Consider the following 24,993-nt stretch of genomic DNA (forward strand, 5'->3'; position numbering starts at 1 on the left):
ATAACAACAGCTTTGTTATTGCTTTTGTATATACACATTATATTTTGGAGAATTAAATCAGCCAAATTTGTTTTATAATAAAGAGAGCAGAACTACCTTCCTGACGGCAAATAGCTTAAAGATTTATTTGCAATAACTACGGTTTCATACGTAAACGAAGTTTCTGCTTAAGTCATAATCAAAAATTAGCTCAGAGGTTAACATAATATACAATTATTAGTAAGTCCCAGTTCGGAGTCGATACTGTTTTAAAAGGCAGTGGACATTATGGTAATTACTCAAAATAATTGTTAGCATAAAACTAACTTTACGAGTAATGGCGAGAGGTTGGCAGTATAAAACGGTTTGAGAAACGGCTCCCTCTGAAGTGACTAGTTTTCGAGAAAGAAGTAAGTTTCCGCGAATTTGATTTCGAGACTTCAGATTTAAAATTTGAGGTCACGTAATCAAGCATCTGAAAGCACAAAACTTCGTGTAACCAGAGTGTTTTTTCTTTCAATATAAGCTCGCAACTTCGACGACCAATTGAGCTCAAATTTTCTCAGTTTTTTTATTTTACGCATTATGTTGAGATACACCAAATGAGGAGACTGGTCTTTGACAATTACCAATAGTATCCACTGTCTTTAAAAACAAAACTTCTTGCATTGTGAAGTATTTTGGGTCTCTGCAACCAACGGGTAATTTATTTTGTATAGATATTATAGAATAATTTAACTGAATTCCTTCCTTTATCATGTACGACTCTAAATAAATATTGACTCAAAAAGGTGGCTCCACAGGAGATGGTGTCAGATAGATAGCACTATCCTACCTTTTGTAAAAACAATTAATTAAACAAAAACGCAAGAGTGGGGATAAAATCATTGTTTGGGCAAGTGCCACTCACAAAACGAGATCAATAACTAACTATTGGACAAGTCGTTATTGGTCTGCCGAGGCGAGATAGTCGAGTTGTGGCGGTGCTCTCGAACTACTGGTTGCCGACTTCTACTCCCCGTTAGATAGGACCGTAGTCGTGATAGCAGTAGTCTCGCGGGGCCAGCAGTCTCGCGGGAATTGCGGGGAGATTCGGAATAGAGAGTCGGAACGCTATCACCGCGACATAATAACGACTTGTCCACAAGTCTAGCTGTCTACAAGAAAAGCAAACACTTGTGGGATTTCAATATAAATATGTAGTTATAGAGGTCATTCTGATCAAGGGGTAATATTCACAATTTGTATTGTTCAATTGCTTTAAAGGGACGTTACAGAATTGGTGAGAACAAAAATCGTGAAGATCACAGACTTACATAAAACTTACACGGTCTATGATGATGATAGTTGAAAACATCCCTAGAAATCTTTCTGTCTGAAATGTCATATTTGATGAGATAAATAAAACTGATTTCCCGCTTGGAGTTTAGGCCTATCGCTCAGTGAGCTTTTTATTATTCTTTAGGCATCGATGCAATGCAAAATGTGTACTCGGGTTTTCACTATTCTCTCGTGACCCAGATGGCCGATCAATCTCAAACTTCTACAGGTTTGTCAGTTTATGTATATGGTGGATTACATAAAGTGCTTACAGTGTCAGCAACTGTTTTGTAAGCAAAAACAATTCTGTGCTGTTCCTTTAAAGGGTCTATGTAACTTTTGTAGGAGGAAAAAACACAATGTCCACAGATTTACACTAAACTTATACAGTTTGAAGATAGTGATAGTAGAAAGCTTTCCTGAAAATATTACGTGCTGAGGTGCTGTAGTTTTGGAATACGCGCAAGATAGCAAGTATCGAGATTGTTAAATTAATTATCAATAGACCTTTTCGCAAATACTGGGGCGCGCGCGTAAAGCTTGGAATTAGGTGCATTGTGGTCTAGCTGGTAGCAAAATTTGATTCATATGTATCCCACAATGCACCTCATTCAACAGTCTGCGCTTGCGCATTGGTATTTGCGATAAGGTCTATGGATACTACACACAGCGCCCTCTGTGGTTTGAACTGGCGAAAACAAAATTGAGCTTGAATGCGTGATCCCTTTTTCGCTCGTCCCCAGCGCCTTGCTTTAACCAAAGGCGCTGGGATGGGCAAACGCATCATGCAACGCTCATTGGTTTAATAATGCGCAGGCCCATCATGCATCACACTCACACTGCAACATATTTCTATACACTACATACGTGACGTACTTCCTGAACAAGAATCTGTTCAAGCGATTAGCCCATCCCAGCGGTCCTGGATAGACTGGCCGCTGGGGCCGAGCGAAGATCCCTTTTCGAAACCATGGCTTGGACTTGGACTTCCATTAAGGCTCCGTCTGCATGATTGATGACCGGTAATACGGAAAGCACACACTATTTTCCCAAACTAGTTGAGGGTGAAGCCCAAGCCCAAGCCAAAATCTCGATTTCGAAAAGGGCCATCGCCTTGCCATCTTTAAAGGGGGCAAATTGCCTTCAGGTCCGGTGCTTGGGTTATAAATGAAAATAAAAATAATGAAATGAAAGTACATTTTAAAAGTAGAGTATACTGATTCACCAAATCCTTTGGAGTGTTATTAAATGTTCTACTGATTGTACTACAAGAGGAAAGTTCATGTATTTTAATCAACTGCACACTTATTACAAACAAACTGTTTGTGTTTGGTTATGAACAACTCTTCAGTTAAAGGAGCAGTTCCGAACAGCAAAGTTTTGAGATAATATTTGAAGGCAAAGTTCCAATGATGATAGTTTCATACCGAGATCAATGAGCAAATCCTTAGGCATGGTTGTCGTATATCTCATATTGGTACGCTTCGTTAACCACTGCTTCGTTAACCATTATAGGAGCAACGGCCTTTGACTTTTTACAGAAACATGATGAACACGCATACACCCCTAAAATAAACAGGGCAAGCACCACACAACCTCCTACGACAATCAGAGCTATCATCCAATCTTCTAGCTGAATAGCTTCTGGGGTCGGGTCTGTAACTGGAGCTACGGGGGGAGCTACGGGAATAGTCTCCCTCAACACGGCTTGTACAGCATTGGAGAATCCGGACGGGTTACCAGCATCATCGAAAGCTCGCAGGACGAATGCGTAAGAGACTACGTTGGCTCCCTCAGGTTTGGGGACGAGGATGGTGTATTCTTCCAGGGTACCGAAGTCAAGTGGGGCTGAGATGTTTCCATTGAGTATGTCGGTTGGGTTTAGAATAAGATGAGACTCTGGGGACGAGTCATTCTGCCAGGCAAAGATGGATTCGGCCCGGACGATCTCGTAAAGAGACGCTGGAAAGCAACAAAATAGAAGAAACTTACCTTTTAGACCAACATTTTCTAGTAATGTAACAAAAATGCATTTGTCAAAATGTCTTCCACCCATGCAGGAATATTTATCTGTTTTGTGTGTGTATTAACAGCTCCATTTTAAACAGTGTCTAAAAGTTATCATAACTGAAACGCAATTTATCGATTTCTTGAAAAAATATATGCTTTTAAGGGCTATTTAAAATAAAGGGAGTTTTAATTTGTTCACGTAAAAAAAAAAAACATTGCCTCTACAAGAAATCTGAACAAAGAAACTGGTTTTCCTATCTGCGTTGTGTGTGTTTTTTGTACTGGAAGATGTAACATCTATAAAGGAAGATTTATTGTTCATATTTATTTTCTTTTTTTTATTCATCACATACCTGCCCCGTTATCCAGATCGTCCCCAGGTGCAGTCCAAACTAGTGTGACTATTCCACTCTCCCATGATGACCCCTTAACCCTGAGATCGAGGATATCACCCGGTGGGAAGACATCAGCACCTGGGATGAAACCAACAGGCGTTTCGTCCACACGGCTGGATCCACCAGAAACGTCTCGACTGAATATAGGTGCGGGTTGCCCTGTGGGCTCGCTGGGTTGGGCACCGGGTGGGGGAATCTGGACACCGCCTGAGGAATTAGCAATATCAGGTTCTAAATTACTCACAAAAAGGGGGTAATGATGATTCGGTAAACAAAATGGTACCTTATCCACTCTAAAATAGTAATTAAAAAAATCCTTAAAAAGAATTGTCATGGGGCCTGTTCCTTTTCTGGGTCAGAGTGATTCAGAATCTGTGTTCAAAAACTACCCAAAGATTTGTCGAAATTACGCTTAGTCTAAAGCTAAAATCCCGTACTTTAGCCAGTTTGCTTTCTATTCAAAACATAAATACTGGGGTAAACTCCCTTTTCTCCAAAATTAAAGTGTTCTGTGTTATGTCACTTGGAAGTATTTGAAACCCAATCTATTTGCTGAATGAAATCAAATTCTTTTTGCTGAACCAGTCAACATATACATACCAACATTAAAAAATAATTTTGTTTCACAATTAATTATTTGTAAAACATTGCACTATACAGCTTTATGATTTGACCGCTTGGTGCGCTTTCAATAGGAGTGTTTTTCATCTTATTTTAACTGCAAACAATAAAAACACCTACGAAAACACGCAGTAAATTTGGTTCAAATACGCCCTCTAGCGCTCAAGTAAGGGAAAATTAACACTTCAGAGGTGCAACATACTCCCTGTGCCAACGAAAATTCTGAAAAAAATAAATTATACCACTTTCTTTTTTCTTCTTCAAAGACTGCCTAGAACTGATTGCTAGTGGATTGCTTCTTGTGACATGTCCCACAGTACTGGATCTTGATGTATCTTTACTGTAATGTATTCTTTAAACTGATAATGTATTTATTTGTTGATACTGTGCAAAATAAAATAAACCTTGAACCTTGAACCTTGAACCTTGAACTGACCTATTGCCGGGAGATTGAAGGCCTGGTCTGGATCCACGATTGGTCGAGCTTTCGAGAAAGGTATAGAATCAATGATAATGGCGTTTCCCTTATCGTTATCCACGCTGATCTTGATACCGTAATAACCCACCCCGGTGAAGTCGGTAAAGAACCGGGAGTAAACTCCGTCGTTCTTGGTCACATCAGCTCCTGTGAAAAATAAAAAGAGCAAGAACCGTCGTTAAGCCCGGTTCATACTTCCTGCGAATGCGATACGATTTTGGCGTGAATTTGACGTCACTCTGTTTTCGCAGCGATTTTCGCAAGAGAGTTGCCCACAGTTCAACCCCTGCGAAATAGTCGTTGCGAATAATATGTGACGTCATTATTCGTATATCGCATTTGCATTCGCGAAGGAATTATGAGCCGGGCTTTACTCTGCTTGTTTTTACTGCTGCTGCTACTGCTTTTGCAACACGTGGCGTATAGTGGCCGAGCAGTAGAGTTCACCTGCAGACCCAAGCAATGGTATTGTCAGCAGCAAAGTTTGGGTTCAAATCCCGGTCGTGGGGATTGAGCCCTTGAGCTTAAAATTATTGTTTGTTAAAATTATAACAGTATAGCCCAGTTCATACATGCGAATACACTGCGAACTTTGACGTCAAAAAAGTCGCAGATGAACATTTGAACTGTGTTCAACTCTTGCGAAACATTCGCTTTAGCTAAGAAAATAACCATGTGACGTCATTCGCCACATTTGCAGGAAATAAGAACCTGGCTTTTAGGTGTTTAGTTGTATTCATACCAGCTCCGTTGTCCAACAGTTGTATATCAATCGGATCGTAGCCAGCCGGTCTCTCGATGGTCGCCCAGACATTGGCGTAGATCATCGGGCTGAACCCCTGCCTGATCTCGGCAAACGCAGTCAGTGGCTCCCCGTTGGCAAAGTCCGTGATGGAGCCGCTCAACTCTGACGTCACGATAATGGGGTCAACGTCAGCACTCGCCGGATTTGACGAAATGGAGATTGCAATGTCTTGTGATAGAAATATCTTGTCGGTCACCCAAAACTCCCATGCTCCTGCCTGGGTGAGCCAAAAATAATGAGTTGTCAATTAACTTAACGAGTTGCCGTACACCATACAACACAGCGAGGACCAACTAGATATGGCCGGGATAGATGGCCCAGTTGGTAGGTGTCACGGAAACCTGTCATTCGGAAATTCTGTCCCCTATATTGAAAACTAACGCGGGCAGAAGGAGGATGATTCAAACAAGGGTGCTATAAGAATATGTCTGTGCACAGTTCGCCACATGAGTAGACTTGATTCAGTCTTAGATTGCGGTTATTCTTCTGCATCTCAGCTTCGACCGTCCCCAGCGCCTTGCTTTATAAAAAAAATAACTGCGCTGGGATGGGCAAACGTATGCACGCTCATTGATTTCACAATGCGCAGTCCCATCATGCATCACACTCACACTGCGCCATATTTATATGCACTGTATTCATGACGTACTTCCTGAACAAGAATCTGTGCAACCGATTAGCCCATCCCAGCGGTACTGGATAGACTGGCCGCTGGGGCCGAGCGAACATCTCAGCCACGAAAAACGCCCCACATTCTTAGCTAGAAGGTTGATCACAAGAGGGCGCTGTTTGCCATGATCAAAGACTTGGAACCAAGTCTACCACCATGGGACAGAATCTCCTGCCACACAGGACATCTGTCATCCTTCAGCGAACTGTGTACAAACTTTTTCTGACAGCGCCCTCTTTTGAATCATCCTCCTCTTAGAGCCCATGATAACTTCCCATGGGAAGATAACTTCCCATGGGGAAGAGAATCTCAGAGGCCAGGTTTTCGTAGGACACCGGTACGTTAACCCGATCGTCACAGGTTCAAATGCCGCTCTAGTAAATTTGTCTTGGTTCAACCCAAAATTCATCAAAAGGTCAGCTGCAATTGAGGAATTTAGATCGCTAGGTGGCAGTAGACAGGCCAGGTAAACTAATTGTTTTTACTGAAGTGCGCTTGCTCAGAGCTACGTTAACAACGGAAATTTAATTGGAAGTCTGCTGCCACCTAGCGTTCAAAAATCTCCCATTCACAAAATTTCCTATGGATATTGAATCTCACCTGTGCTGTTCCTTTGATCTGAACTGAGATAATCCTGAAGGATGTATCCACGCCATATCCTTCGTAAGACGAGTCGATCCAGCTTCCATTGGGTGTCCTGATCGTTACATCGATAGCTGCATCGACATAGAAATCAAACAAGAATACATGTAATTATCGTTATTCAATGCGTGCGCTCACCCTGGTGTAATTCACGAGCCTCGAAGATTTTCAGGCTACCATATATGTTTTCAATAATACCCTTTTCGCTAACTGTTGTAAGGTGCATACTGGTCTAGCTAGCTAAACAAGTTTGATCGCTAGCTAAACCAACATGCACCTTATTCCAAGCCTTACGTGCGCGTACCGAGTATTTGTGATAAGGTTTATGATAGCGGTGTTTGGCGAGAGTGCGCCCTCTTGTGACGAGAGCCATGGGCATATATTAATAACAGAATAGTCTTGAACCACGGCTATGTATATGTGCGTGTCTACAGCATCGTAAACCCTCCTGGATGCCACGTTTGACTTTATTAAAAATGCTAACAATACACTAATGTTTCTGCATGGACAGATTGGCTTCCAAGCAAAACTGTCCGTATCCCACTTTTGCCACTACTTTGTGGTGTATAAACTATTTTGTCACATAAGGATTCTTAGGAATTTGTAATGACAAGAGTAACACATAATACAACGATTGAGAACTGGAAAAGATTTAGCTTACCCAAGCTGTTTCCATCGGTCCAGGAGAAACTAAACATTGTGTTTTTGCCCAGGGTGCTGTCCATATAAACACTTCCTTTTCTAGTTTCGTTTATCCCGAGTCTCCATGAGGTTACCATGAGCTGCCATAACAATCAAAACGTAAATGGAAAAAAATAATACGTGTTCAGAAAACAACACTTCTAGGTTAAATATTTCGGAACAAGGCGGAGAAATATGGAAGTTCAGATACCAGTTGTTTAAGGAACGTTATAGAATTGGTTTTTCTAACAAAACAGTTGCTGGCAGGCCATACATAAACTGACAAACCTGTAGAAGTTTGAGATCGATCGGCCATCTGGGTCACGAGATAGTGAAAACAACTTTTGCATTGCATCGATGCCAACATAAAAATGAATAAAATGCTCACTGAGTTAAATTATTTATTTCTCATGAAAGGCCAAACAACTCGAGTTTTCCTTAATTGTTAACTTAATATTTATATCTAAAGATCTCAAACATGTTACCAACCTCCAGACGTTTTTCAGCATCGATGACGTCACCTCTCTCCATAGTTGCAGCGAAAGCTTCGTACAGAGTGTTAGAGCCATTGATGTTGGAGTAGAAGAAAGCGTTACCACCTGTTTGTCAACGTTTATAATTATGAAAATATATTAAAGGCACTGGACACTATTGGTAATCACAGTTAGCATACAAACGTACGTGTTAACCGTCAATGGAGAGCCGTTGATAGTATAAAACATTGTGAGAAACGGCTTCCTCTGAAGTAACGTAGTTTTCGAGAAAGAAGTAATTGTCCACTAAAGGATTTGAATTTGATTTCGAGACCTCAGAATTTGATTTTTAGGTCTCGAAATCAAGCATCTGAAAGCACACAACTTCGTTTGACAAGGGTGTTTTTTCTTCCATCTCGCAACTTTGACGACTAATTGAGTTCAAATTTTCACAGGTTTGTTATTTTATGCATATGTTGAGATACACTAAGTAAGAAGACTGGTCTTTGACAAATACCAATAGTGTCCATGGGTCGATTTCACAAAGAGTTAGTCCTAACTTAGGACTAGTCCTACGAGATATAAAAATTGCATGGATAGTCCTAAGTTAGGACGAGTAACTAGTCCTAACTCGAGATAAGACTAGTCCTAACTCTTTGTGAAATCTACCCCAGGGGCATTAAGTTTCAAGGTTTATAATTATAAAGGACAAGTAAGAATAGAAAGACATCACTGTTAAGGTTAGGGTCACAATGGTGTGTCGCGGCCTAGTGGTTAAGAGCATCAGTGTCAAGCTGTAGTGTGACACATGTGTCCTTAAAGGCAGTGGACACTTTTGGTAATTACTCAAAATAATTATTAGCATAAAACCTTTCTTGCATGGTGACAAGTAATGGGGAGAGGTTGGTGGTATAAAACATTGTGAGAAACAGCTCCCTCTGAAGTGCCATAGTTTTGGAGAAAGAAGTAATTTTCCACGAATTTGATTTCGAGACCTCAAGTTTAGAACTTGAGGTCTCGAAATCAACCATCTAAACGCACACAACTTCGTGTGACAAGGGTGTTTTCTTCTTTCATTATTATCTCGGAACTTTGATGACCGATTGAGCTCAAAATTTCACAGGTTTGTTATTTTATGCATGTGTTGAGATACACCAACTGTGAAGGCTAGTCTTTGACAATTACCAATAGTGTCCACTGTCTTTAAGCAAGACACTTAACCATGATACTTCGTCCTTCGGATGGGACGTGAAGCCGTTAGTCCCGTGTGTTGTGTAACGCACGTACAAAGAACCAAGTGCACTTATCGTAAAGAGAAGTGGTTTTCCATGTGTTCCTGGTTTGATTGGCTGCATATTGCGTCACAGCACCTTGTAAACCTTTACGTGGTGCTATGTAAACAGGAGTAAGTCTCATCATTCAAACGTAGTCCCACATTATCTAGCAGGAAAATACTGAATTGTTGAAGCGCCTTGAGCGTCAGTGAGCGTCATTGAGCGTCATTGGGTGACAGATTTGAAATGCTTACCGGTATTTTGAGAGAGTTTGAACAGTTTAGAATCGGCTGCCTGCGTGAAGGCAAGTGTATCCACAATGACCCCTGACTCTGTGACGGTACCCATGACGTCATCAATGTAAGGGTATCCATTTTCTTGTCCGTCTGTGAGCAGGAGAATGATTCCTCCTGATGGGTCTCTGCCGTTTTGGGACAGCACCTAAACAGGAAATAGTGTTCTTATCAATATATTTGCATAAATTAGCGTGATTAATAGATAAGCATAAATAGTATGAGTTGTGGAACAAAAGAGCCAGTCACTGGTGTTAAGTCCAGGGCCCAATTTCATATAAGAGCTGCTATAAGCACACAAACTTGTTTAGCATGAAATGTCTTCCTTGATCAAAACCAATTTTAATTTGTTGCATATGCTTGTTGATTGTATTAAACACGCTTAATCCTGAAAATCACGTGGAAATTTGGTTAGTAATCATGTTGTTGTTTTTTAAGGAAGAAATCTCATGCAAAGCAAATGTTTATGATAAGCAGCTCAGTGGAGTTGGGCCCAGAGAACATTAGACTTATAAACAAAAAGGATAAACCTTCGTTTGGAAGGTTTGCTATTTTCTCAACAAGTAAAGGCACTGTATTCAGCCGCAACTTTAACATTATTTCACATGCAGCTTTAAAGGCAGTGGACACAATAATGGTCTCAAAATAACTATTAGCATAAAACCTTATGTTGGTAATGAGTAACGTATAGTAAAAAACATTGTAAGAAACGGCTCCCACTGAAGTGACGTAGTTTTAGAGAAAGAAGTCATTTTCCCCGAATTTGAATTCGAGACCTCAAGTTTTCACAAGTTTTTAATATTGTATGCCTTTGACAGCAATTTAGATTTTAAACCACGGCCAATAAATAAGGTATACATCCCAATGTTGTTTTTTGTCTCAGATTTCCAGATTTCGGCTGCCAGAAAAAAAATGAGTATAATGAATTATCCAAGGTTGTCTAACCTCTATGGCTTTGAGAAGTGCACCACCGATGTGCGTGCCGCCTCCGGGAGCATACGGAAGGGATTGTAAAAGAGCCTGGCGGTCATCATCGCTGGTGACAAACGTCAAGTCGCTGAGGACGTAAGCTGTAGATTCGAATTCGACGAGGCCAATGTAGCTTCCATCAATCACGATAGACGAGATGTAATTGGCGGTAGAACTAATCATCTTATTGAACCTGTTTTCTGACTGTAAGGAGATTAAATCAAATAAAGTAAAATTCATATTAAATACCTCAGACAGTTTCGCTATTCCAATTGGTGGAGAGCGCGTCACGTGGGTGTGTATAAACCTTTGTTTATGACCGGTAAAAAGTGTTGAAACAGTTGTGCCACATCACACGATACGCGCGACACGCACAGCATTCCCTTATAAGGAGTTGTTTACCTGTGGGCGGCGGAGGGCTTTACCATTTCATAGCTGGAGGGGTGTTGTGTTGAAAGAAATCATTTAACGGTTATAATTTTTGCATTTAGTTTACTTTTTGACCGAGAAGTGATGATGTTTTTGACCGAAAAGGTATTTATGAATGGGAATCAAAGTAAACCCGCCTTGGCCTGGTTCTTTATAATTTACCTAGACTTCGTCTCGGTAAAATTATCAAGAACCAGGCCTCGTTGGGATTAAACCATTAGTTGAAAACCTCTTCACCACACATTGATTCCCGATATTTAACCATTGGAACATTGTTGCTATAGTGTCTTACGTCGACGAATTCTGGTCATTACACACTGCAAAAAGTGGGGTGTTAAATTGATTCTCTTGGGATCTATAACACCGACACGGTGTTAATTTCACCAACGATATAAACATGGGGATAAATAACACCATACATTTTTGTGTTGTCACACAAAAGATACCAGGAAGAATAAATTTAACACCCCAGTCTTTGCAGTGCAGGGCCCGATTTCATAAAAATGTTTCACAGAAAATATTGAGAATATCAATTGCCAAGTAAAATTGAGTCGGGCACAAACCACAACAATGCAAAATTGTAAATTGGGCTAGTAACCTGATTCTGCAAAGCAATACTCTTCTGTGTTTGGGCGAGTTTTAAGTGCTTTCAGGTTTTACGAAACTGTAGTGCCATGATCATTACCAAAGTAGCCCCCTTGCATTGACCCCCATGTTCAGGTTAAAAGATTGAAACAAGCAAGCGTGTACACGCTGGGACAACTATCAGCCAATGAAAAGGTGAGTCCTCAGCCTGAACATCTCACTCACACTTCGAGGCTCGTGAATTACGCCCAGCTACGCCTGAGATCTTCCATAATCGCCTTTGACCTCTTATCATTTCACATGGCATTCATCATGGTTCTGAAGATTCGCAGTTAAATCTGACGTACCTAAACCAATATTGTGTGCGTTCGATTAGCTTCCCTGGGTCGACCCCGGTCTGTGCCCGGTGCGTTAGAATAGCTTGTACGTCATTCCAGGGGTTCACCCAGGTCAGCCCCAATTGGCCTGCTTCTGCGTGGGTCACTTGAGGGCTGGCCCCAGGTGCATGCCGTCACCACGAGAGGGCGAGTGTGACCGTTCGATTAGCTCTTGTCAGGGGCTCACCGAGTGAGCACCGCGGGGTCGACCCAGGGAAGCTAATCGAACGCATCCAATATGTCCTTACCTTAAAGGACAGGGGATCGGTATAGGTTTCCATATACAGTTTTTTCAACTGGATTGATCTGGCCAAACTTACCCCCATGCTCCCCGATGTGTCCATCAGCACCACCACGCTGACGTCACGGTGCTGTACCATCTTGAAGTTTGGTACCAAGTCTTCTTCAGTCAGATCTATTGGTGGATTCCTGCCACCTGACAAGAACATAACAGTGTGAATAAGTGAAGGAATGGTGTAACGATGTTTTAGTCCTAGTTATCCATAAACCAGCATGGCTATAAAGGACATAGAACGTATACATGTATATTGCCGTCATAAATCATGATCTGTGCCCCAAATAGCAAGTGTTTGCATTGATACTTCCTAAATACTCACGTGTTCTAACGTGAATATTGCCAAAATTATTCACGCAAATTGTTGTGGTTTTGGGCTCAAATTCCTGATCAATTACCTAAATATTAACGTAAATATGTATGTCCTATGTCTCTTTATAGTTATCATTATAAACACACTAGACAACCAACCTGTGGTGATCAATTTCTCAAGTAACAAGTGTTTGTGTACGTTTTATACAAAAGGTGTTCGCTCGTATATAGTTTATGTACGATAAAAAAAAACATTACAAAATTACCCAGCTTCGCTCTTTTATTGCAAAACTGTGTCTGTTTTAAATTGCAGTCTATATATCTTTTATTCCCTAAATGTCGATTCGTTTCAGGTTTTGGGCAAACAAGAGGTCGTGTTTGTTATACGCACCTTTAAAATCTTCATGTTCCCGCAGCACTTCCCAGTTACTCCTACTGTCGCAGAGACGGTTGTGTTTGTTGGGTGCGTCGCGGTTGTGGAAATTTGAAATGTCCTGTCCATCGTCGTCACAGAAATATTTTATCTTGAAATAAACACATTAAGTTTAACTTTCCAATTTGTTCGACAGACTCTTTTGTCCGACCCACTGTGTTAGACAAACCATTGTGTTCGACCACTGTCAGACATACGTCATCGGCAATTAAAGGCGCAATCCCCCATGCGTGATACACTGATTAGTGCACCGAAACCTGACCATTAAATCGGTAGATCAAAATCTGATTTAACCCATGCTATGCCATACCCCTGATTGGCACGAATTGTATAAACTTATGGTGTACTGCAGCCAGTAGACCGTCGAGTTTAATATGTTAACAATGGCTGCAAATAAAAATAAAAGTACATCTCTAGAATTGATTGAACCTTAAATCGCCTAACCAATATTTGTCTTACTTACGGGATCGAGGGAGTACGCACTGTACATTATGGACGAGGTGACAGAATCTTGCTTCGTCAGTATGTAATACACGCATCCATCCTCGTACCCAATGTTCGGGTTTCCCACGCATTTACGATAAGTAGACTTCTTCGGATCGAAAATCAAATTCATGGCTTTGTAGTCATACGAGCACCTGTGTATGTAGTAATATAACCTATGTTAAAGCCATTGGACCCTTTCGGTAAACAGTGTTGTCCAAGGCCCACACTTTGTGTACCACAACTTCTATATCAAATAACAAACCTGTGAAATGTTAGGCTCAATCGGTCATCGGAGTCGGGAGAAAACAACGGAAAACCCACCCTTGTTTCCGCGCGTTTCGCCGTGCGTGACATGTGTTTAAAATAAATCCGTATAACGAGAATTTATATTGTTTTGCTGTTTTCTCAAAAAGTAAAGCATATCATGGAATAATATTTCAAGAGAAGTCTTTCACCATTGCCTTCTGTAAACCCTGTAAGTTATTTGTAAATCTGTGAACTTTTATTTTTGTTTTCTGGACCGAAAGGGTCCAATGGCTTTAAAGGGTTGTTATACCTTTTGTAGATCAATAGTGTGGCCATGACGTGGATACCTACTCACTGTGAATGAAGATGTATGCAGTGTAAGTTAGTAGAAGTTTCAGCTTCATTGGTCGTAAAGTCTTTGAGAAAAACAGTGAAAATCCTGTAGCAATGTTTCAAGAAGCAAGTAAATCTGTTGTAGGGCCTATATGCTATAAAAAAATAAAAAAAAAACAGTCGTCTCACATATGAACATTATTTTCCTATTTTTTTTTTTTTGACTCATTTCTCAAAAAATAAAGCACTTCAGCTCATAATATTCTAAGGAATGCTTTCCACCATCACTATCTTTAAACCGTGTAAATTTAATGTAAATCAGTGAACTATTTTGTTTTGTTTCGTACAAAAAAAACTTTAAAGCCATTGGACCCTTTCGGTAAACAGTATTGTCCAAGGCCCAGACTTCGTGTATCACAACTTCTATATCAAATAACAAACCTGTGAAAATTTGGGCTTAATCGGTCATCGGAGTCGGGAGAAAATAACGGGAAAACCCACCCTTGTATCCGCGCGTTTCGCCGTGTCATGACATGTGTTTAAAATAAATCCGTAATTCTCGTTAACGAGAATTGATATTGTTTTACTGTTTTCTCAAAAAGTAAAGCATTTCATGGAATAATATTTCAAGAGAAGTATTTCACCACTACCTTCTGTAAACCCTGTAATTTATTTGTAAATCTGTGAGCTGTTTTTTTTTTCTGTACCGAAAGGGTCCTGCGACAGTGTGGTTCCTACAAAATGGCGGACATTTAACTGTCACAAAACAAAACAAAAAACAATAAATTTCATATAGTCTTAAGTGAAACATTTTATTCTGCTTTTAAAAACTTCTCAACCATATTTGTTTCAACAAGCGCTTTTTGGAAGCCGAAGCACAAAATCCAGCGGCAACGTGCTTCCCTTTAAGAAAATTTTCTGTTACTATTAAAAAAGGGTATTTTGTTCAGAGACAGAAATAATTTTAATGTAAAGAAGACTTTGGTCTGATGAAGTGTTTACATTTTTTGAAGGGCTGTGGGTAGAATATTATAATCCGGTCTCATGAAGCGTCACTTGATACAGGGAAAGCTACAGCGTCTATGAAACAGCTGGGGATTCACAGATAATTTGTATGTAATCCATGAGTACCATCAAACATTAATTGTGTCAATATAAGGGGATGACAATGGTTATCAGAATCAACCCCTCCGGAAACTCCACAGTTCCCTGCCTTTTATACGTTGTAAAATCTTATTCATAAATACCTCAGACAGTTTCGCTATATTGGTGGAGAGTGCGTCACGTGGGTGTGTATAAACCTTTGTTGTTGACCAGTAAAAAGTGTTGAAACATAGGCGTGACACGCGAGTTTGCACTTGTTCTTATTAGACAGTTTCTTCATTTCTATTGGTCGAGAGCAACGGCCGAGACAGTTGTGCCACATCACGCGATACGCGCGACGCGCACAGCATTCCCTTATAAGGAGTTGTTTACCCGAGGGCCTCGACTGGGCCTTACCATTTCATATGTTGTGTTGAAAGAAATCATTTAACAATATAATTTTTCCATTTATTTTACTTTTTGACCATAAGTGTTGATGTTTTTGACCGAAAAGGTATTTATGAATGGGAATCAAAGTGTGTTGAATCGGTTTTCAACTAGTGGTTTAAACCCGCCGAGGCCTGGTTCTTGATAATTTACCTCGACTTCGTCTCGGTAAAATTATCAAGAACCAAGCCTCGTTGGGATCAAACCACTAGTTGAAAACCTCTTCACCACACATTGATTCCCTTATTAAAATTTCGCCAATTTAAAGGCACAGGGTGGATTTCACAAAGAGTTAGGACTATTCTTATCTCGAGTTAGGACGAGAACTAGTCCTATCTAAGGACTAGCTGTACGTTGTTGATATCTCTTTAGGACCAGTCCTAAGTTAGGACTAGTCCTACAACTCTTTGTGAAATCGATCCAACCTTTGGTAATTGTCAAAGACCAGTCTTCTCACTTGTGTATCCCAACATATGGCTAAAATAACAAACCTGTTAAAATTTGGACTCAATTTGTAGTTGGAGTTGCAAGGGGAATATGGGGAAAAACACCTTTGTTCCACGAATTTATGGTTTTCAGGCCTGAAGTCTTTTAAAGTCACCTTGAAGTGGTATTTTTTCAAAATAAAGCTTTTGTCACTAATATATGTGTTTTGATGAGTGGAATGTGAATAAACAGTTAACTAAGGTTTCAAAAAATCAGTTCTTATGTTATTTACAAATTTAAGTGTAGACCCCGACCCGAGAGGGCGCTGTTCGTGACGTCAATCGAGGCAGACTTTGCCTGTAATGCGTAGAGTAAACACAATTGCAAAGTACATGTACGGACCAAGTCGTGAGTTTGTACGTTTCAAAAAAAAAAATTGTTTTTTTCCGGCAATGCCGACCAGGTGTATTGCTGCTGAATGCAGAAAAACACTTTTTGAAATGTACCAACTCACGACTTGGACGCACATGTACTTTGCACGTGTGTTTACTATACGCATTGCAGGCAAAGTCTGCCTCGATTGACGTCACAAAAAGGGTAGGCGGAGTCAGCCCCCCTAAACAACTTTATATATTTTTTAAACATATAAATCGTGACAAACAATTACTAAAAAAATTGTTTTATTGTTCGTAAGCATATACTCTTATGTTTGAAAGAAAAAAAAATTATATTTCCAGGTGACTTTAATACTTGAGTGAGAAAGTTCCTTTTTATACAAAAAACTACCTTATTTTATAGAGGGAGCTGTTTCTCATAATGTTTTATACTATCAACAACTTTCCATAGCTCATTACTAAGTAAGTTATTCATGCTAAAAAACTATTATTTTGGCTAATTGACAAAAGTGTTACATTCATTCATTTTCGTCAATAGGAATGATCCGTTGCATCAGCATTCATTCGTCAAAAAGGGGAAACTAAATAATAACAGTAATCATTAACTGGTCTGAAAAAGACCATTAAAATTCGTAAAAGCCAGCAGAAAGTTGCTGGCCAACTATTCAATTCAATTAATTTGTAAATTCAACTGAATAATAATAACTGTGAAAATGAAGTCTTAAATGTGTACAAAACAAATTTATTTCATTACTTGTTTTGTGTGTTTGTTTGTTTGTTTGTTTGTTTGTTTGTTTGTTTGTTTGTTTGTTTGTTTGTTTGTTTGTTTGTTTGTTTGTTCGTTTGTTCGTTTGTTCGTTTGTTCGTTTGTTCGTTTGTTCGTTTGTTCGTTTGTTCGTTTGTTCGTTTGTTCGTTTGTTCGTTTGTTCGTTTGTTCGTTTGTTCGTTTGTTCGTTTGTTCGTTTGTTCGTTTGTTCGTTTGTTCGTTTGTTCGTTTGTTCGTTTGTTCGTTTGTTCGTTTGTTCGTTTGTTCGTTTGTTCGTTTGTTCGTTTGTTCGTTTGTTCGTTTGTTCGTTTGTTCGTTTGTTCGTTTGTTCGTTTGTTCGTTTGTTCGTTTGTTCGTTTGTTCGTTTGTTCGTTTGTTCGTTTGTTCGTTTGTTCGTTTGTTCGTTTGTTCGTTTGTTCGTTTGTTCGTTTGTTCGTTTGTTCGTTTGTTCGTTTGTTCGTTTGTTCGTTTGTTCGTTTGTTCGTTTGTTCGTTTGTTCGTTTGTTTTTTCGTTTGGTTTTTTTCTTTAAGTTTTTTTCTTTACTTGAAAATCAATCAATATTTGCTATTTAAAAAGAACAATTACCTTACCTGACTCCTTCGAATTGCTTTTTGTCTGGAGCGTAGTAAAATTCCTGATAATTGTCCGGGTCACCTACGGGATCTGGGTATTCATCGAACAGCCCCCAGCGAAGATGCCCCCACTCGTGGACTAGGATGCGTCCTGTATACACAAACCGAGAAATAATCCAGTGGATATCACAATGACTAAATAAGGTAGTGGTAGCACTTTAATAACATTTAGTAGATGCTTACACTGGACCATAAAGGTAATTACTCAAAATAGTTGTTAGCATAACAACGTAATTGTTAACGATAAATGGAAAGCTGATGAATTAAAACGGCTCCCTCTTTTGAAGTAATGTAGCTTTTGAGAAAGAAGTAACTTTCCAGTAAAATATTTGAATTTGATTACGAGACCTCATAATAAGGTTTTGAGGTCCCGAAATCAAGCACCTCAAAGCACACGACTTCGTGCGACAAGGGTGTTTTTTCGACGACCGACAGGTTTATTATTTTGTGCATATGTTGAGATACACCAACTGAGGAGATTGGTATTAAGGTGTCCAGGTTTTTTTTAATGTACCTACCTAGTGGACCGTAGTACTGTTCTGTTATAGGATCTGTTAAAAATTCATCCATGAAGTGAATATGCACACCCTGTTTCCCACATCCCTGGTACTGCTTGGTGTACGCCAGAGGAGCCCATCGTGGATTGGGTGGCGCCACAATGACGTCAGCATAATCAAACGTCACGTTGCCAGGCAACTTGTACTCTGGTTTAGGTTTCCATGTTTTCGGCACCAGGATTGTCACCTCTTTGAAGTAGGCCCGTTTTCTTGTCGCTTCGTAAAGATACTTCGAGGCTTCGATGAACATGTCCTGAAATTTCAGGCATAAGAGCATGTTAAGATAATCTGCGTATAGGGGAGTTCACTCTTTAAATACACTGGACACTATTGCTAATTGTCAAAACCCAGTCTTCTCACTTGGTGTAACATATGCATAAAATAACAAACCTTTGAAAATTTGTACTCAATTGGTCGTCGAAACTGCGAGATAATAATAAAAGAAAAAAACACCCTTGTCACAGGAAGTTGTGTGCTTTCAGATGCTTGATTTCGTGACCTCAAAATCTTATTCTGAGGTCTCGAAATAAAATTCAAATATTTTAGTGGAAAATTATTTCTTTCTCGAAAACTTCAGAGTGGGCCGTTTCTCACAATGTGTTATACTATCAACAGCTCTCCATTGTGTTATACGATCAACAGCTCACCAAGTTCACCAAGTAAGTTTTTATGCTAACAATTATTTTGAGTAATTACCAATAGTGTCCAGGGCCTTTAACAACATATACAAGTTCAACCTTCAAACTCACTATATAAGCTGGTTGTTCAATTATTCAATGCTTTTTACAATAGCCTATTGTTTTCATTAAAGCTTACGGGCCGTCTAGGTAACAACATAATGCAGACAAAATAATATAAAGAAGTGTATTATAGAAGTCATATTTGAACGTTTTAACTGAATACAGTGTTTACTTCGTGAGAAACAAAATGCAAACCATTTACGTAGGCTACGATTTGTTGTGTTATATTACATTTTTATTGTGTTTTATTCACTGTGCACCATTTAGTACCTTTTCCCGATTCCTTTGGGGGTGACCCAAATAAATAACACTCGGATGGGATTCGATTCCACGACCATTGCCGTTTTAAGAGCAGATGGATTACCACAATACCACAAAGATTTCCCGGTAGCTAGGGGCTAATATGTTAGTCTTGGTGCAAGACGTTTCTCGTTTCCCTTTCACGCACACCGCGGCCAATTCACCGACAGCGCGCGCACCGACTCACCTGACTTTAGTCCACTCACCGCCCCGGAGAAACGGGGCGGTGAGTGGACTATAAGGCCGTGTCCGAAACGGCGACTTCGGCTACAGCTACGGCTAGATCGCGCGCGTCTGCCTATTCTTCAACACTGGTAGACGCGCTGATCTAGACGTAGCTGTAGCCGAAGTCGTCGTTTCGGACACGGCCTTAGTCAGGTGAGTCGGTGCGCGCGCTGTCGGTGAATTGGCCGCGGTGTGCGTGAAAAGCAAACGAGAAACGTCTTGCACCAAGACTACTAATATGTATGAAGGTTTGATAATAACTTTAACTTTAGATCTTAAAGGCAGTGGACACTATTGGCAATTACTCAAAATAATTTTTGGCATAAAACCTTTCTTGGTGACGAATAATGGGGAGAGGTTGATGGTATGAAACATTGTGACAAACGGCTCCCTCTGAAGTGCCATAGTTTCTGAGAAAGAAGTAATTTTCCATGAATTTGATTTCGAGACCTCAGATTTAGACCTCAGACCTTGAGGTCTCGAAATCAACCATCTAAATGCACACTACTTCGTGTGACTAGGGTGTTTTTCTCTTTCATTATTATCTCGCAAGTTCGATGATCGATTGAGCTCAAATTTTCACAGGTTTGATAGTTTATGCATATGTTGAGATACACCAACTGTGAAGGCTAGTCTTTGACAATTACCAATAGTGTCTACTGCATTTAAAGGAACACGTTGCCTTGGATCGGACGAGTTGGTCAAAACCAAAGCGTTTGTAACCGTTTTTTATAAAATGCATATGGTTGGAAAGATGTTTTAAAAGTAGAATACAATGATCCACACAAGTTTGCCTCGAAATTGCGTGGTTTTCCTTCTACTGTGCGAACTAACATGGTCGGCCATTTATGGGAGTCAAAATTTTGACCCCCATAAATGGCCGACGTGTTTAGTCGACGAGGTAAAAGGAAAACCACGCAATTTCGAGGCATGTTTGTGTGGATTATTGTATTCTACTTTTACAACAGCTTTCTACCCATATGCATTTTATAAAAAACGGTTACAAAGGCTTTTCAAAGACCAACTCGACCGATCCAAGGCAACATGTTCCTTTAAAGGTAAGTTATACGTTTGGTAACCAATCTTAAAATGCATGGCAGCATCAATTCTTAGTTGGAAGCCTACAGTAGCTTTCGATGGTATAAATCAATTTGATAATCATTTCTCTTCGAAGTAATGTGGTGATGGGAAAAATATAAATTTGAAACTTAAAAACGTTACTGTCAGTAACTTTTCTCAGATTGTGTATTCCTCTATGGGATTGTTCTTTCTGCGTGATCATAGTCGATCCGGATTTTCGGTGATATCTCAAATCTTTTGAAATGAAATTTTCACAATTTCGTAGACATCTACATTTGTATAGGATTAAAAAATTGAACGATTCCACAAGAACAAAGGTACACTTTGTCTTTGAATAACATAATTGTAGTATCTTTCTTCAGGTAGATTCTGGTTTTGTGTTTTAATTATAATGTACCGGGTGAGAAAAACAAAAAACGCAATCATTGGTTGGGAGATTTTTTTTTTAAACACATAAAATCTTAAACGAAGAAAGTTCAATTTCTAAGTAGGTCATGGATTTACCTTTACAATGTGAAAGAATGGGGATGATTAAAAGGCATCAAAGATAAATAGTTTTTCGATCGGACGGCATAAAAATGTTTCTGTCCAACTACTTTGCGCCATGTGTTTCATTTAGGAGAAAAGAAAGACATTGTTACCTACTCTCCTTAAATGAAACACATGACCCAAAAGACGTTGGACAGAAATGTTTGAAAAGATTAATCTGTGACCTACTTAGAAATGGACAGTATTTGTTCAAGATTTGTCTTAGTGTTAAAGTAATAGCTCTCACCCAGAATATATCTGCTTTACCTTTATTTGTTTTATCAAGTTTTCATCCTCAGCAACCTGGTTGTTAATTGCAACCACTACACCGGTGTAACTATTGTTAACGAACTGTATTGAAGATGGCCTGGTCAATGCGTCAACGTTTGAATGGACCAATAGGATGACCGCTACGGCCAGGATGGCTGAAGAGTGCTTCATTGTGTAGGCTGGAAGGAAGAAGAACATTATCAGCTGAAACTAGAACTTATAGTTTAACTTCCATAAAACTTGAAGGAACAAAGTAGACTCCGACGAAAATGAAATGTGGGAACCATGGGTCATTTTTGAAAGGGTAGCTTGGGTTAAAAAGTGGCGTGATTTAAAAATAAATATTTTTAAAAGATGATATCATAAATTTAAGGTAAAACTTTTCATTTTTAACCAGTTCATCATCTGTCCGCTTGATTGAAGCTTCGTAAGGACCCTAAACCCGCGCCCGAGGCCATTGCCCCATTTAATAGAGCTGCTCAATATACTACTGCACCTCAGCAAGTAATTTTTTAACGGGAAGCTTTCTACCAACATTATCTTCAAACTATGTAAGTTTAATGTAGATCTGTCGTGGACGCTTGTGTTTTGTGTGGCACAAAAAGTACCAACATTTCTATAAATTTCTACATAAAGAGTTTATAATGTGTTCCAGACATAACATAAAGACCACTTGGCATTTCACTCCATCTAGATTATGTTTCGCTCAATTTAAAGCAAAAATAAAACCAAAGCATTTCATAGACTCTTACCTGTTGTTTCAGATTGGTACCGACAGTGATCCGACTAGACACAGAATGCCCCCAAGAGAAGAATGGTACAATGTGTATACGCGTCTGGGTCATGAAAATCAGACAATTAATCCAAACCCGCATTTCTAAATCCGGGCACCCCCCCCCCCCCCCCCAATCGACCCCACACGGACGTCCGCTTCGGTATAGCTCCCTGACGTCTATTGATAACACCAACATCAATCTCACCGGGACGCAATTTATTTTTGTGCACTACGGCTTTTAAGGATGGAAATGCTAGTGTGCATAAAAAACTGCCACCTGGGCCCAATTTCATAACGCTGTTAAGCAAATAATTTGCTTACCATGAAATTTCTCCCTTGATAAAAACAGGATTACCAACCAATTGTCCACGTGATTTTTTAGGATAAGCAAACAACAGCTGAATACCAGTAACAAGCAACATGAAACAATAGCAAATTTTGTTGGTAATCCCGTTTTTATCAAGAATGAAATTTCATGCGAAGCAAATTTGTGTGCTTAGCAGCTCTATGGAATTGGGCCTTGGACGGTTTCGTTTATTTCCAGTGAGACAAGAAAAGACCGTTTTCATTTGTTGGTGAAGCTTCTTTTATTGTTAAGTGAAAATAACAGAAAGTAAAAGGGATTCATAATAACCCAAACTCCCAAAAATCAGCAAAATTTAATTGGCACTTTGCGAACGTCTGTACACTGATAAACAAACATAGACGAATAATAATCACATTTATACACCGACTAGAATTTAAATGTGAGTGACAGAAAGGAATTTCACACAGGTATCAACAACGATCAATGACAAGTTTCCTTTCACTAAGAAGTTTCCATGTATTCGTTTTCTTTCCTTACTCATACAACAGATTTAACTCAATTCGTCACAAGGTTGTAATTACATGTACATGTATATGGTTGATAAGAGAGAAAAAATTGACACTGTCCATGACTATATTGTCATCTCTATAAATCATGTTTGAAGTCTTTCATGATATCAAATCATGACCCGTGTTGATCTGAAGGGGAAATCTTCCTAAAACTGTTATTTGTAAACCATGATAATAAGGAGAATTTATACTGCGCAATAAGGTGCTCAAAGAAGACAAAAAAAAAGCAACAGAGGGAAGACGGAACTAAGGGAAACAAAAGAACGAAACAAACTATACTGAAAAGCTGTTTGAAACAAATGAAATATCAATTTGTCTTTAAATGTGTCCACGGTGTTAATGATCCCGAATGTTTGAAGGCAACTGACTCCAAAGGAATGGTTCAGCATTTGCAAAGGAAATGATGCATTTAGTTGTATGGGAGTTGGAACCAGACTAAATTATAATATAAAACACCTGATTAATCACCAAGGGGGTTTCCCTTAACAGTCGATATTGCTCATTTTGAATGGATGCAAAAACCTTATACTTTGAACCCTCACCTGCTGATCTCTCCTAATGAATGTAAACTAAAAGTGTGTACATTATGTGATATCGATGGTGTAATGCGATAAGCATGTAGGTCCTTATGTTTGGTAAATAACTTTGCTCTCAATGGGTGATGGAGGGTATCGGATGGGGGTGGCTTTTTAAGCAACAACCTAAACCCAATCTTTCTGATTTACTCAACAAAACGACGCTAGACAATCGGCTGGTCTGCAATTCTGCAGTTTACAAATACTGATGGTAGAAAGCTTCCCATAAAGCAATATAAGTAATATAATAAAAGTAATATAAGTTGTAGTGTTCTAGAAATGAGTAAAACGATTACAAAAAGTTTTTTTGGGAAACACTTTGTCTTCCATTTTTTTTCAGCCGTTATTGTTGCTAATATTTTAGCAAAGCGGGAAAGGTAACTCAGGTGTTTAAAAAGTGAAGTTCGGTTTTAAATATTGAAGGGAGTCGATAATTTACAAATAACTTCTGCAACTGAGATTGTCTATGATATGTTTAAAGGCAGTGGACACTTTTGGTAATTACTCAAAATAATTATCATCATAAAACCTTAATTGGTGACGCATAATGGAGAGAGGTTGATGATATAAAACATTGTGAGAAACGGCTCCCTCTGAAGTGACATAGTTTTCGAGAAAGAAGTAATTTTCCACGAATTTGATTTCGAGACCTCAAGTTTAGAACTTGAGGTCTCGAAATCAAGCATCTGAACGCACACAACTTCGTGTGACAAGGGTGTTTTTTTTTTTAATTATTATCTCGCAACTTCGACGGCCGATTGAGCTCAAATTTTCACAGGTTTGTAATTTTATGCATATGTTGAGATACACCAAGTGTGAAGACTAGTCTATGACAATTACCAATAGTGTCCACTGTCTTTAAGCTAACAATCATCGATATTCAATTGAATATTCGCTATACAAATTATGTACAGACCATATTAAAATATTACGTCATTTTGTTACCAAGGCAATGCTTCTAGTGTACGGAAGCTTTAAAAGTACAATGAGAAAGACAATTAAACTCATTATCTGACAAGAACAAGTCATAAATTGTGGAAGTGTCGTGGCCGAGCGGTTAAGAGCACCGAATTCAAACTTTGGTGTTTCTGATCAGCAGAGTGTGGGTTCGAATCCCCAGCCGTGACACTGTGTCCTTGAGCAAGACATTTAACCATTGCTTCGTCCTTCGGATGGGACGTAAAGCCGTTGGTCCCATGTGTTGTGTAACG

General features: G+C 39.3%; 1 protein-coding gene across 1 annotated transcript; it reads right to left on the bottom strand.

The window, feature by feature from the left end:
- Positions 1-101: 101 nt before the first annotated feature.
- LOC139952841 (calcium-activated chloride channel regulator 1-like) lies at positions 102-22,391 on the bottom strand. Its single transcript, XM_071952097.1, has 16 exons — positions 22,309-22,391; positions 21,554-21,735; positions 18,375-18,666; positions 17,815-17,947; positions 13,505-13,679; positions 13,000-13,132; positions 12,322-12,437; positions 10,587-10,814; positions 9,603-9,789; positions 8,091-8,200; positions 7,582-7,702; positions 6,879-6,994; positions 5,546-5,825; positions 4,762-4,950; positions 3,663-3,911; positions 102-3,261 (listed from the first exon to the last, which is right to left on the bottom strand). Exons 2-16 carry the CDS (start codon positions 21,725-21,727, stop codon positions 2,747-2,749), a joined length of 3,018 nt encoding a protein of 1,005 aa, XP_071808198.1. The 5' UTR covers positions 21,728-21,735; positions 22,309-22,391; the 3' UTR covers positions 102-2,746.
- Between the last annotated feature and the right edge of the window lie 2,602 nt (positions 22,392-24,993).

This window comes from Asterias amurensis, chromosome 21, assembly GCF_032118995.1.
Source record: "Asterias amurensis chromosome 21, ASM3211899v1".
Taxonomy (NCBI): Eukaryota; Metazoa; Echinodermata; class Asteroidea; order Forcipulatida; family Asteriidae; genus Asterias; species Asterias amurensis.

Bases quoted from the DNA above. Each gene is read 5' to 3' on its own strand.
- LOC139952841 (XM_071952097.1), bottom strand. From the start codon at position 21,727: ATGAAGCACTCTTCAGCCATCCTGGCCGTAGCGGTCATCCTATTGGTC. The intron at 9,790-10,586 runs GTTAGACAACCT...TTTCCTGTTTAG, and splicing joins CACTTCTCAAAGCCATAGAG to GTGCTGTCCCAAAACGGCAG. The intron at 6,995-7,581 runs GTAAGCTAAATC...ATGTCGATGCAG, and splicing joins GACCGATGGAAACAGCTTGG to CTATCGATGTAACGATCAGG.